Source organism: Oncorhynchus masou, chromosome 2 (genome assembly GCF_036934945.1).
Source record: "Oncorhynchus masou masou isolate Uvic2021 chromosome 2, UVic_Omas_1.1, whole genome shotgun sequence".
Classification (NCBI taxonomy): domain Eukaryota; kingdom Metazoa; phylum Chordata; class Actinopteri; order Salmoniformes; family Salmonidae; genus Oncorhynchus; species Oncorhynchus masou.
In genome coordinates, this window is record NC_088213.1 from 14713599 (window position 1) to 14728167 (window position 14569).

At 45.9% G+C, this 14569-nt stretch overlaps 1 protein-coding gene across 1 annotated transcript; it reads right to left on the reverse strand.

The window, feature by feature from the left end:
- Positions 1–4073: 4073 nt before the first annotated feature.
- eif3m (eukaryotic translation initiation factor 3, subunit M) lies at positions 4074–13900 on the reverse strand. Its single transcript, XM_064988315.1, has 11 exons — positions 13766–13900; positions 12792–12924; positions 12244–12382; positions 11896–12019; positions 11411–11505; positions 10745–10828; positions 10536–10635; positions 10283–10364; positions 5435–5578; positions 5017–5077; positions 4074–4316 (listed from the first exon to the last, which is right to left on the reverse strand). Exons 1-11 carry the CDS (start codon positions 13805–13807, stop codon positions 4193–4195), a joined length of 1128 nt encoding a protein of 375 aa, XP_064844387.1. The 5' UTR covers positions 13808–13900; the 3' UTR covers positions 4074–4192.
- Positions 13901–14569: the final 669 nt, after the last annotated feature.

The following is a 14569-nucleotide window of genomic DNA, read 5'->3' on the forward strand; positions in this document are numbered from 1 at the left end:
GATCATATTCTCAGCGGTGGAAAATTCCAAGTCAGCATGATCTGTTGAGAGTCTGTCTTCTTACACACATCCATAGTCTTTAAGGCATAATGAACTGGGTAACATTCTAAAAGGCACTGCTGTCCATATGCATACTGTTCACATAGTGGAGTACACGCATTTCACATTTCACACGGGAGAGCACATTCACCTTAAAACTGTTTTAAGGTGAGGAGCCAGGTTACCATATGAGTATCAGCTCATTTGCTTTTCAGCACTGAACTGCGTGGAACTAACTACCAGCTTCCAACCATGATAAGACGGGTCATGAAAGCAGATAAACCAACTGGGGAATGACGTGAAAGTTACAGCTGGGAGATCTCACATGACACACCATCCATGAAGTAGTAATTTAGGACCCGAGAGACAAATTAGAGAGAGTGAGAGGGGAGAAAGGACGAGAGAAAACAATGTGAGAGAAGATAGAGAAACAGAGTTCAAGAAAGAGAGGGTGAGAGAGAGGGAGAGGGAGAGAAACTGAAACAAAGATTGGGAGAGATAGAGGGAGAGAAAGAGAGGGGAAATGAGAGAGAGAGAGAAATGGAAACAGAGATTGGGAGAGAGAAGAGAAAGAGAGAGGGGAACAGAGAGAGAGAGAAAGAGAGAGGGGAACAGGGAGAGAGCAAGAGAGGGGAACAGAGAGAGAGAAAGAGAGGAACAGAGAGAGAGAAAGAGAGAGGAACACAGAGAGAGAGAGAAAGAGAGCGGAACAGAGAGAGCGAGAGAAAGGGAAACAGAGAGATTTGAGATTTGTTTTATTTGATAAGGATCCTCAGTAACAACTAGTCTTACTGGGGTTCGACATATAATGCCAAATCTATTACAGACAAAAGGCTTTACAAGTTACATGTAGTGTGTGTATGTTCATCAATCAGATACACATACAGTGCCTTGCGAAAGTATTCGGCCCCCTTGAACTTTGCGACCTTTTGCCACATTTCAGGCTTCAAACATAAAGAAATAAAACTGTATTTTTTGTGAAGAATCAACAACAAGTGGGACACAATCATGAAGTGGAACGACATTTATTGGATATTTCAAACTTTTTTAACAAATCAAAAACTGAAAAATTGGGCGTGCAAAATTATTCAGCCCCTTTACTTTCAGTGCAGCAAACTCTCTCCAGAAGTACAGTGAGGATCTCTGAATGATCCAATGTTGACCTAAATGACTAATGATGATAAATACAATCCACTTGTGTGTAATCAAGTCTCCGTATAAATGCACCTGCACTGTGATAGTCTCAGAGGTCCGTTAAAAGCGCAGAGAGCATCATGAAGAACAAGGAACACAACAGGCAGGTACGAGATACTGTTGTGAAGAAGTTTAAAGCCGGATTTGGATACAAGAAGATTTCCCAAGCGTTAAACATCCCAAGGAGCACTGTGCAAGCGATAATATTGAAATGGAAGGAGTATCAGACCACTGCAAATCTACCAAGACCTGGCCGTCCCTCTAAACTTTCAGCTCATACAAGGAAAAGACTGATCAGAGATGCAGCCAAGAGGCCCATGATCACTCTGGATGAACTGCAGAGATCTACAGCTGAGGTGGGAGACTCTGTCCATAGGACAACAATCAGTCGTATATTGCACAAATCTGGCCTTTATGGAAGAGTGGCAAGAAGAAAGCCATTTCTTAAAGATATCCATAAAAAGTGTTGTTTAAAGTTTGCCACAAGCCACCTGGGAGACACACCAAACATGTGGAAGAAGGTGCTCTGGTCAGATGAAACCAAAATTGAACTTTTTGGCAACAATGCAAAACGTTATGTTTGGCGTAAAAGCAACACAGCTCATCACCCTGAACACACCATACCCACTGTCAAACATGGTGGTGGCAGCATCATGGTTTGGGCCTGCTTTTCTTCAGCAGTGACAGGGAAGATGGTTAAAATTGATGGGAAGATGGATGGAGCCAAATGCAGGACCATTCTGGAAGAAAACCTGATGGAGTCTGCAAAAGACCTGAGACTGGGATGGAGATTTGTCTTCCAACAAGACAATGATCCAAAACATAAAGGAAAATCTACAATGGAATGGTTCAAAAATAAACATATCCAGGTGTTAGAATGGCCAAGTCAAAGTCCAGACCTGAATCCAATCGAGAATCTCTGGAAAGAACTGAAAACTGCTGTTCACAAATGCTCTCCATCCAACCTCACTGAGCTCGAGCTGTTTTGCAAGGAGGAATGGGAAAAAATGTCAGTCTCTCGATGTGCAAAACTGATAGAGACATACCCCAAGCGACTTACAGCTGTAATCGCAGCAAAAGGTGGCGCTACAAAGTATTAACTTAAGGGGGCTGAATAATTTTGCACGCCCAATTTTTCAGTTTTTGATTTGTTAAAAAAGTTTGAAATATCCAATAAATGTCGTTCCACTTCATGATTGTGTCCCACTTGTTGATTCTTCACAAAAAAATACAGTTTTATATCTATATGTTTGAAGCCTGAAATGTGGCAAAAGGTCGCAAAGTTCAAGGGGGCCGAATACTTTCGCATGGCACTGTACGTCAGTACATACACACTTAAAGACGAGAGGGAGAGAAAGAGAGGGATATGGGGGTCGAGCAGGAGAGATAGAGACAGATGGAGAAAGACTCGTACAGAGAGAGATGTTTGGCAGGTTAATGGGGACTTCCACAGTGTTCAGTAAACCTAACTGTCTCACTACATTAGTCTAAATCTGCTTTCTCTGTACCCCACCTTGCTGGTGGTGACCATGATGAGTGTCGTGTGATTTACTCCCTCTGAAAAGACCAGGGGATGCTTCTCCCAGAGGACTCTGGGATAGGAGTGAGCCTTGAGCTTCTGCAGACGCTGCTGGGCCAGAGCTGTGACATCACCATTAACACACAGGTTTCTGTTTGGTTTTGGCTCTGCCCAGTAGACTGGCAAACAATGGTGTTGCTCCCTTCCTCATGTCTCTTCAAAGTAGACTTTGTTTTGACTGACAAACCACCGCTGTATTTCTGCTGTCTAAATTAACTGCAGTGATGAAAAATCATTTTGGGAAAAGTCCATCACAATGTAAAGGTATGTTGTCTTGCAATTTGTCGTTGAAAGTATGACAGCAGTGGTGTTTTAGCAAGAAGTTGATTTGACACAACTTCTCTGCTTCAACTACATTTCATCAGTCCCTGAGGGAGAGAACTTTGAGAGAACCCTTTCATATCTAATGCCTGATCCAACACTTACACCAGCACAGTTCAGAACATAATGCTCTGGAATGCTGCTAGAGATGAGATTCTAACACACCAGTCTAACAGCCAATCATTTGTCCTCTTACAGCATTAGGAGGGAGTGGAATTCCATTCTGGTCAGCTCATTAGTGTATTTTGTGAACATTTTCTCTTTTATCATTCAGAATTGTCCAACAGTGTCCAGGGCTGTTGAAGTGTTTTAACGTTTCCTGTTGACATTTTGCATGAAATAAGATGGACCAGGCTAGTGCAAGGAATGTGGTCAATGCCAGTCACTAGTCTTCTGTGGAAGTGGCACAGATAAAGAGAAGACCAGTCATACCATAAATATTACAGTAAATGTTTCATCTTGAGTGAAATCATAAAACTGCTTTGTATTAGAGGTGGGAGACCATTGAGATAGGACACGGTATTCCTAACCTGTGTAACAACATCAAACTGACACTAGATCAGTTTCCCAACACCTCACCCAAAGTCTAAAAACCTAGTGCTGAAAGTAACACTGCTCTGACCTCAGCTGAGGAGTCAGGTTGATAGCACTGATAAGAGTAGGGTCTATAAAGTTCTTCATCAGGTGACCCATTTGTCACCCTCAGTAACAGGCCCAGTCACCCCCCATCTCACATTGCCACTCTGGGTCTAAACTAGAGCCAGATGCTCCGGGTCGCCAGGTGAAGAGCAACCATTAACACAACAGACAGCAGCTTCTCTGGAGAACACAGTCACTGCTGATGTTCGCATGTGATGCTGAAACTTCTGCGCTACCACTTGTCCCTGTAAACAGATAGACATGATTTACATCTGGTATTAAGACAAGCAAAACAACCATGGAAGATCTCAATTAGTCTTTTATTGGGTGAATATAAAATTGGTGACAGAAGAATCAACCAAGGGAGTTTAACAAAGGAAAGGGGGAAGTTTTTTAAAGAGGGTTTTGGAGAGAGAGATCTTAGGCAGAGGGGGACAGGGTCTGGAGGCTGGTCTTCACAGTTGCCAAATTGCCCTTCCAGGAGCTGAGACTGTCGTAGAGCTGCTGCCACTGCTGCTTGCCGAAGGTGCGGTGTGTGCTGTGGCTGATGGGGGCAGAGATGAAGACACCTGGTTAGGGAAAGGGGAGCATAATGCCATACCTGGCAACCCTGAAAGGTATCATTGGAAATCTTAAGAGCTTTGAGTCTCCCTCTGACAGTGTAGTGCCTAATACGTCTGAAGTACCTAGAGGGAAGACATTTTCCTTGTCATACACACAACCAAACCCTATGATTAATAGGTATGCATAGAACATACCACAACTGTAAGCACCAATCAGATCAGAGTCAAAGGGAACCTGCTTTGTAGCACAGAATAAAAATAGATGTCTAGATTTCCTTTGTGGAAACCCATCAACAATAGCATTTATACTCAACTGGCAAAAAAAAAAGCCGCCAAAAGGTGAAAAAAAGTATTTCTGTACAGCAACACAAGAACAAAGACCAAGTGTATGGTTTTATAGTGGGGAGCTCTGAAGAAGGGCTGTCAGAAACCTTGAGCTGATTGCTCCACAGTAAAGAGTGTCTATTACAGGGTCATATTCATTAGGCTCCAAACGGAAGAAAAAGGACTGAAAAGGGGGAGGGACTACTACAACACCAGTTTCCGTTTTCTGTTGCAAAATGTTTCGCTACGTTGCACCTTAATACGACACAGCTTTAGCCTGCCAAACGCAGCCGCTGACATCGCAGAATACACCTAATTAGAATAGCACGTTTTTAAAATATTATTATTTTGGCTTACCTCACGATAACCTTTCGCTGTGTCTGGTCAATCTTGCAGTACACCATCTTAGTCCGAACGGCTACAGACAAAAGAGACAGGAAGACATTGAGGTGGGCGGCAGACAAGAGGGAGTATCCATCCGTGTGTCAAGGCAACCCTCAAACACATTACAGACTTCTGAGAGGGCGACCAACGTCACAGTAACAATAAGGATACTAACTCCTACACGTCTGCTCCTATGACAGTTTGGTTCCTCAATTTGTCAAAAAAATACATCTACAGACAACATCCTGTTTTGACCGTTTGAACTTTTTGTGTTTATAGATGTTAGGTGGACTGTTGCATTGAGGGGTAATTCCAGTGTTGTCAGAGGGGAGTATAGTACTATTAGAGAGAGTGTGTTTGGGTCAGATTGGATTAGAGGCGGTGTTGGTACCGTCGATGACGAAGGCTTCTACTTGGTCTTCTTCTAACTGCAGCTCCTGCTGCATGGTGTCAAAGGAGATCTCTTTAAACTCCACCGCCATGCCCATGAACGTCAGCAGACACATCTTAGCCATGTTCTGCTCATGGTTCAGACCTGGGGACAGGAAGACAGTCAGTAAAACACAGGACTAACATCATGGTTGAGACCAGGGGACAGGACTAACATCATGGTTGAGACCAGGGGACAGGACTAACATCATGGTTGAAACCTGGGGACAGGAAGACAGTCAGTAAAACACAGGACTAACATCATGTTTGAGACCTGGGGACAGGACTAACATCATGGTTGAGACCAGGGGACAGGACTAACATCATGGTTGAGACCAGGGGACAGGACTAACATCATGGTTGAGACCTGGGGACAGGACTAACATCATGGTTGAGACCAGGGGACAGGACTAACATCATGGTTGAGACCAGGGACTAACATCACAGAGACCAGGGGAACATCATGGTTGAGACCAGGGGACAGGACTAACATCATGGTTGAGACCAGGGGACAGGACTAACATCATGGTTGAGACCAGGGGACAGGACTAACATCATGGTTGAGACCAGGGGACAGGACTAACATCATGGTTGAGACCTAGGGGACCTGGGGACAGGACTAACATGGTTGAGACATAACATCATGGTTGGACAGGACTAACATCATGGTTGAGACCAGGGGACAGGACTAACATCATGGTTGAGACCTGGGGACAGGACTAACATCATGGTTGAGACCAGGGGACAGGACTAACATCATGGTTGAGACCTGGGGACAGGACTAACATCATGGTTGAGACCTGGGGACAGGAAGACAGTCAATAAAGCACAGGACTACCTGACATGATGACATGAAACATTCCTTAACCAGAAACCGTGGATTGATGGCAGCATTCGCGTGAAACTGAAAGCGTGAACCACTGCTTTTAATCAGAGCAAGGTGACTGGTAACATGACCGAATATAAACAGTGCAGCTATTCCCTCCGTAAGGCTATCAAACAAGCTAAGCGTCAGTATAGAGACAAAGTAGAATCTCAATTCAACGGCTCAGACACAAGAGGTATGTGGCAGGGTCTACAGTCAATCACGGACTACATACAAGAAGAAATCCAGCCCAGTCATGGACCAGGATGTCTTGCTCCCAGCAGACTAAATAACTTTTTTGCCCGATTTGAGGACAATACAGTGCCACTGACACCGCCTGCAACGGAAACATGTGGTCTCTCCTTCACTGCAGCCGAGGTGAGTAAAACATTTAAACGTGTTAACCCTCGCAAGGCTGCAGGCCCAGACGGCATCCCCAGCCGCGCCCTCAGAGCATGCACAGACCAGCTGGCTGGTGTGTTTACGGACATATTCAATCAATCCCTATACCAGTCTGCTGTTCCCACATGCTTCAAGAGGGCCACTATTGTTCCTGTTCCCAAGAAAGCTAAGGTAACTGAGCTAAACGACTACCGCCCCGTAGCACTCACTTCCGTCATCATGAAGTGCTTTGAGAGACTAGTCAAGGACCATATCACCTCCACCCTACCTGACACCCTAGACCCACTCCAATTTGCTTACCGCCCAAATAGGTCCACAGACGACGCAATCTCAACCACACTGCCCTAACCCATCTGGACAAGAGGAATACCTATGTGAGAATGCTGTTCATCGACTACAGCTCGGCATTTAACACCATAGTACCCTCCAAGCTCGTCATCAAGCTCGAGACCCTGGGTCTTGACCCCGCCCTGTGCAACTGGGTACTGGACTTCCTGACGGGCCGCCCCCAGGTGGTGAGGGTAGGCAACAACATCTCCACCCCGCTGATCCTCAACACTGGGGCCCCACAAGGGTGCGTTCTGAGCCCTCTCCTGTACTCCCTGTTCACCCACGACTGCGTGGCCACGCACGCCTCCAACTCCATCATCAAGTTTGCGGACGACACAACAGTGGTAGGCTTGATTACCAACAACGACGAGACGGCCTACAGGGAGGAGGTGAGGGCCCCCGGAGTGTGGTGTCAGGACAATAACCTCACACTCAACATCAACAAAACTAAGGAGATGATTGTGGACTTCAGGAAACAGCAGAGGGAACACCCCCCTATCCACATCGATGGAACAGTAGTGGGGAGGGTAGTAAGTTTTAAGTTCCTCGGCATACACATCACAGACAAACTAAATTGGTCCACTCACACAGACAGCTTTGTGAAGAAGGCGCAGCAGCACCTCTTCAACCTCAGGAGGCTGAAGAAATTCGGCTTGTCACCAAAAACACTGACACACTTCTACAGATGCACAATCGAGAGCATCCTGGCGGGCTGCATCACCGCCTGGTACGGCAACTGCTCCGCCCACAACCGTAAGGCTCTCCAGAGGGTAGTGAGGTCTGCACAACGTATCACCGGGGGCAAACTACCTGCCCTCCAGGACACCTACACCACCCGATGTTACTGGAAGGCCAGAAAGATCATCAAGGACAACAACCACCCGAGCCACTGCCTGTTCACCCTGCTATCATCCAGAAGGCGAGGTCAGTACAAGTGCATCAAAGCTGGGACCGAGAGACTGAAAAACAGCTTCTATCTCAAGGCCATCAGACTGTTAAACAGCAACCACTAACATTGAGTGGCTGCTGCCAACACACTGACTCAACTCCAGCCACTTCAATAATGGGAATTGATAGGAAGGGATGTAAAATATATCACTAGCCACTTTAAACAATGCTACCTAATGTAATGTTTACATACCCTACATTATTCATCTCATATGTATACGTATATACTGTACTCTATCATCTACTGCATCCTTATGTAATACATGTATCACTAGCCACTTTAACTATGCCACTTTGTTTACATACTCATCTCATATGTATATACTGTACTCGATATCATCTACTGTATCTTGCCTATGCTGCTCTGCACCATCACTCATTCATATCTTTATGTACATATTCTTTATCCCCTTGCACTGTGTATAAGATATTAGTTTTGGAATTGTTAGTTAGATTACTTGTTGGTTATTACTGCATTGTCGGAACTGGAAGCACAAGCATTTTGCTACACTCGCATTAACATCTGCTAACCATGTGTATGTGACAAATAAAATTTGATTTGACTCCTTGCTGTCCCCAGTCCACCTGACCATGCTGCTGCTCCAGTTTCAACTGTTCTGCCTTATTATTATTCGACCATGCTGGTCATTTATGAACATTTGAACATCTTGGCCATGTTCTGTTATAATCTCCACCCGGCACAGCCAGAAGAGGACTGGCCACCCCACATAGCCTGGTTCCTCTCTAGGTTTCTTCCTAGGTTTTGGCCTTTCTAGGGAGTTTTTCCTAGCCACCGTGCTTCTACACCTGCATTGCTTGCTGTTTGGGGTTTTAGGCAAGGTTTTTGTACAGCACTTTGAGATATCAGCTGATGTACGAAGGGCTATATAAATACATTTGATTTGATGTGAGGACTAACATCATGGTTGAGACCCGGAGACAGGACTAACATCATGGTTGAGACCCGGTGACAGGACTAACATCATGGTTGAGACCCGGTGACAGGACTAACATCATGGTTGAGACCCGGAGACAGGACTAACATCATGGTTGAGACCCGGTGACAGGACTAACATCATGGTTGAGACCCGGTGACAGGACTAACATCATGGTTGAGACCCGGTGACAGGACTAACATCATGGTTGAGACCCGGTGACAGGACTAACATCATGGTTGAGACCCGGTGACAGGACTAACATCATGGTTGAGATTAGGGGACAGGACTAACATCATGGTTGAGACCTGGGGACAGGACTAACATCATGGTTGAGACCCGGTGACAGGACTAACATCATGGTTGAGACCCGGTGACAGGACTAACATCATGGTTGAGACCCGGGGACAGGACTAACATCATGGTTGAGACCTGGGGACAGGACTAACATCATGGTTGAGACCTGGGGACAGGACTAACATCATGGTTGAGACCAGGGGACAGGACTAACATCATGGTTGAGACCAGGGGACAGGACTAACATCATGGTTGAGACCTGGGGACAGGACTAACATCATGGTTGAAACCTGGGGACAGGACTAACATCATGGTTGAGACCCGGTGACAGGACTAACATCATGGTTGAGACCAGGGGACAGGACTAACATCATGGTTGAGACCTGGGGACAGGAAGACAGTCAATAAAACACAGGACTAACATCATGGTTGAGACCTGGGGACAGGAAGAGAGTTATTAAAACACAGGAAAAACAAGACATTGCATTGAAATAGATATCAATCAATGACAGGTCACCAACTCTTAGGTACCATTAATCATGAGATCATTAACTATAATTACTGAATGCACATTAATCGTCAGTTGGCTGGGTGATGAAGAATGTAACTGACTACGGTTCAAGCTCTCAGGGCGACCTTGGAGGGAAACTCCAAGAGGTAATCGTTCTGTGATGAACACACAAGCAAACTCAATTCCACTTGACTCAGGGAGGGTCCCTTGGCTAATTGCCTCTGTGCCCAGCAGTGTGGAACTACAGTGACTAGGCATATTAACACAAACACCACCATGTCTGCAGTGAGAGCCAATACCACCTGACTTATGTGGGAGGACCAACCATGTTAATTGGACAACTACGTTCTCAGCAGTGTGTGTGTGTGGACAGAGAGACACTGCTGACACACACACATTCCAGCCCTGTATCCACAGAGGTCAGCGATTTAGGCTAGGCAGGGTGTGTGTGTGTGTGTCCCGGGGGGATCTGCAGTCAGGTTACTAGCCGCGAGGTAGCCCCATTGAGTCTTGATCACTCACCGAGGGAATCGATGAAGTCTTTGTTGCTCTGGTAAAACTTCACGTAGGCAGCTAGCTTTGCACTTACAAAGATGGTTAGGAGCTGTGAATGAAGGAGAGAGCGAGAGAAGTCACTGTTAAAACAACCAGGTAATAATGCAGCATCATTGTTATGAATGGATTCATATGAACCTATTAAATCCTCAGAGTTCAAATGTCACGGCCTTGTTAACAGTAGGATGAGCTGTTCCCTGAGCTGGGCTTCAGTACTCACGTCGTGGAGGAGTTCTCCCTCGAGGAAGCGGACAGGTTTGAGGGCCAGGAGGTGGTCCAACAGGAAGGTGTTGGGGTCTTTCAGGGCTCGTACAATGCATCTGGGGGGAGGAACCAGAAAGGGGTGAGTGACAGCAAAGACAGCCAGTCACGTGTCAGATCATGTAGTTATGATGGTAGGATAACGGTAGGATAGAGGTGTGTACGTACCTGTGGGCATCAACGCGTGCTTGTGAGGCGTTGTCCTCTGTGTAACTCCCCAGCAGCTCCACCATCACCTTAGCTGCAGCCTCGCTGCAGAGGAACACACACACTCAGTGACACAAGAACCAGCTCAAGAAAAATACAAACATTGCAGATGCACAACACACACCCCATTGTACTGAGGAATTACTTTTAGAAAAATATGGAAAATAAATAATCATAACAGAGAGTGAATGTGCCGATGACACCACCAGGCACCAGACTGTGTCGAAGACACCACCAGGCACCACACTGTGTCGAAGACACCACCAGGCACCAGACAGTGTCGAAGACACCACCAGGCACCAGACAGTGTCGAAGACACCACCAGGCACCAGACAGTGTCGAAGACACCACCAGGCAGTGTCGAAGACACCACCAGGCACCAGACAGTGTCGAAGACACCACCAGGCACCAGACAGTGTCGAAGACACCACCAGGCACCAGACAGTGTCGAAGACACCACCAGGCACCAGACAGTGTCGAAGACACCACCAGGCACCAGACTGTGTCGAAGACACCACCAGGCACCACACTGTGTCGAAGACACCACCAGGCACCACACTGTGTCAAAGACACCACCAGGCACCACACTGTGTCGAAGACACCACAAGGCTGTGTGTAGTTAGTTACCTCTTCTTACATTCGACCAGGGCCTCGTACACCAGCCTTAGCAGTGTGTGTTTCTTCTCTGTGTTCAGGTTCCAGTCTGTGATCCACTTACGCACCTGAACCACAAACACACAAGCAGAGCCATGGAAACGTCAATCATCCTTCCTCTACAATGTCTTGTTCCTGCACAGAGCCCTTACATGTGACTGGTAAAGTCTGGTCTGAGCGGAGTGGATGAGCACATCGGTGAGAGTGACAGTGTTTGGAGAGTGTGCACGGTGAGAGTGACAGTGTATGGCGAGTGTGCACGGTGAGAGTGACAGTGTATGGCGAGTGTGCACGGTGTGAGTGACAGTGTATGGCAAGTGTGCACGGTGAAAGTGACAGTGTATGGCGAGTGTGCACGGTGAGAGTGACAGTGTATGGCAAGTGTGCACGGTGAGAGTGAATGGCGAGTGTGCACGGTGAGAGTGACAGTGTATGGCGAGTGTGCACGGTGAGCGTACCTGGTCGAGGTCCGTGGGGATGAAAGCGATGGCGTTGCAGGTGGTTGCTACCTTGATGAGGCTGCAGTAGACTGTGTACCTCACTGGGGCTGTCTCATCCATACCATGGAACAGGTTACTCAGCCTACACAACCAAAACCATACACGTTAACTTGACCATTAAGACATGGCTTACGGTTAGTGTTTACAAGGGTCACACTTCTTCCATAGTGCATAAACAAACCCAAATCTTGGGTCGCTGACTCCATTCACTATGTCCGAGTGCTCCAGGCATCTAGTGGGTGGATGCATACTTCACCGGTCAGGGAGACTAGTAGAGAACAGAGATAGATGAGTGTGTGGACTTACAGCTGCATCCTGAGGGAAGGCCTCTCTCCCTCTCGGGACTTGACCAGCTTCTCACACAGACTCTCGATCAGGGTCTCCTGTTTCTCCGTCTCCAGGATGAGTAGCAGCGACACTATGCTGTTCATCACACTCTCCACTTCTACAGAGAGGAGAGAGACAACTATCAATCACAATGACACCATTCATCATCATTCAAGACTCATTCACACCAGCCACTTTTAGGAGGAAACAGAAAAACAAACACAAGTGGGGGTCCAGGAGAAAACAAAAAGGACAGGATGGGTAGAGAGATGGAAAGGAAAACAGCAGAGGTCAAAACAGCAGATGAATTAAGGGAACAAGACAAGGAGGGGGAGGGGCTGACAGACAGAAAGACAAGCGTGAGAGAGGACAGTTTACAGTTCATGTGTGTGCCGACATCGTGCAGACAGGTGCATCTGTAGATGCCTTGGGCATGTTTGCCTTCTCTACATGGATACGTCACCAATGTGAGCAGTCCTTTAGAAGTGCCACTGGCTATAGGTTAGCGTTTCCCTGGTGTCACTCACCTTTATCGTCGTCCTTGAGGCAGACGTCACAGGCCTCGATGATTTGAGCCAGGTCCACATGGAGACCACCTTCCGAGTTTTCCTCTGAGATCTCTGCTCCTTTGGCTTTGATGTAGGCCCTGAGCTCTGAGGCCTGTCAACAACAACACGTTATAAAAGAACAGGGGTGTATTTATTAGTCGGATTCCGTTGCGAAACATTTGTCCGTGAAACCAAACGTAAAACGTTCTGCAACGGAAACTACAGTTTCTATTGGGTCCTTTCCCATTTGCTTCTGTTTGGTTCCTTGAGTAAACAGTACATGTTTTCCGTTGTAAAAAGTTTTCAACGGAATCAGACTAATGAATACACCCCAGATTAAACTACAGATACAGCGATGACACTTAGTCCAATAACAAAACATGCACTACTTAACAGCTGTCATTAAAGATATTTAAATTGTACATTTGATTAGGGCTGCACAATGACGTATTTTCCTTCTCCAAGCCTTACAGCTGGCAGTTAATCTATACACTACAACTAGCTTGTGTCTTCATCCAAAGCTAGTCAACTATTCTAACCAGTTAACTAGGTACATTAGGTGCAAACATTGAAATAAATTGTTGATGTTGTAGACTGCAACTAACTGTTAGCTAGTTACCTAACCTACATTCCTAGTTACGTGTAAAACAAATGCATCAGCTGGCAATATGTTGAATTAAGTAAACACAAATCATGGGGATATAGCTAAAGTTTACAAAGAGATCTAGATCAATTTAACTGGGGGTGAAAATGGATCCAGCTGTAAAGTTAGCATACTAGCTAACAAACAGCTAGGCTAACTAGCTAGTTTACTGATCATTGGCATTGACTCATTATATGGCTAATGGTAGCATGCTAATGTTATCTGGCATGTCACCCTTTGTCGTAACGTTACATATTGACATGAGTGTGCTCATCCTTTTTTAACAATTACTAAAACACTTCAATCGTACCTGGTCCTCTTCGGTTATGTCGATAAATGCTGGGACACTCATTTTATGATTATTTTAGTGAGCCTAGATCAAATCCACGCTCGCACTACCGCTGAGGCCACCGGAAAAGAAACCGCTTTACGACCGGCCAACATGATGGACTTCCGGGTCATCCTGTTAAAGTGACCGTAGTGATAATTCAGCTGGACTGGACGTTTTCTCGTATTGTTTCATACAAAATGCTTAGGTAGCCTAACCTCTACATTTACAACATATGGCCAAACGATGTAATCTTTATTCCTGTTTGATTATGTAATTATGATACAATGTTACCATTTAGTTTTTGTTCCCCCCACCACTTGTTACATTTTTAAATGTAACCTTTATTTAACTAGGCAAGTCAGTTTAAGAACAATTTCTTATTTAGAATGATGGCCTACACCGGCCAAACGACGCTGGGCCAATTGTGCACCGCCCTATGAGACTCCCAATCACGGAGTGATACAGCCTGGATTCAAACCAGTGATGCCTCTTGCACTGAGATGCAGTGCCTTAGAGCGCTGCGCCACTCGGGAGCCCCAAGCCCCAGTTTCTTTGAGAACATCCTACAATCTCGTTGATAAACACTTTTATTGAAGGATTTCAATAAGGATTCCCGAGATACTAAATGTGTGAAACAGGTAATGGAATCATATAGTTCTGTTTATTTTGCTAGATGACTTATGCACCATCTGGAAATGGATAACCTCAGCTTGAGCGCTCCAAAAAGAACAGACTGGGTTCAAAGTGTATGGTCAGCGTCACAAGTTAACGAGACCCACTGCA

Bases quoted from the DNA above. Each gene is read 5' to 3' on its own strand.
- eif3m (XM_064988315.1), bottom strand. From the start codon at position 13,807: ATGAGTGTCCCAGCATTTATCGACATAACCGAAGAGGACCAG. The intron at 12,020-12,243 runs GTAAGTCCACAC...TTGGTTGTGTAG, and splicing joins CCTTCCCTCAGGATGCAGCT to GCTGAGTAACCTGTTCCATG. The intron at 4,317-5,016 runs GTAAGCCAAAAT...TGCCCCCATCAG, and splicing joins CAGCGAAAGGTTATCGTGAG to CCACAGCACACACCGCACCT.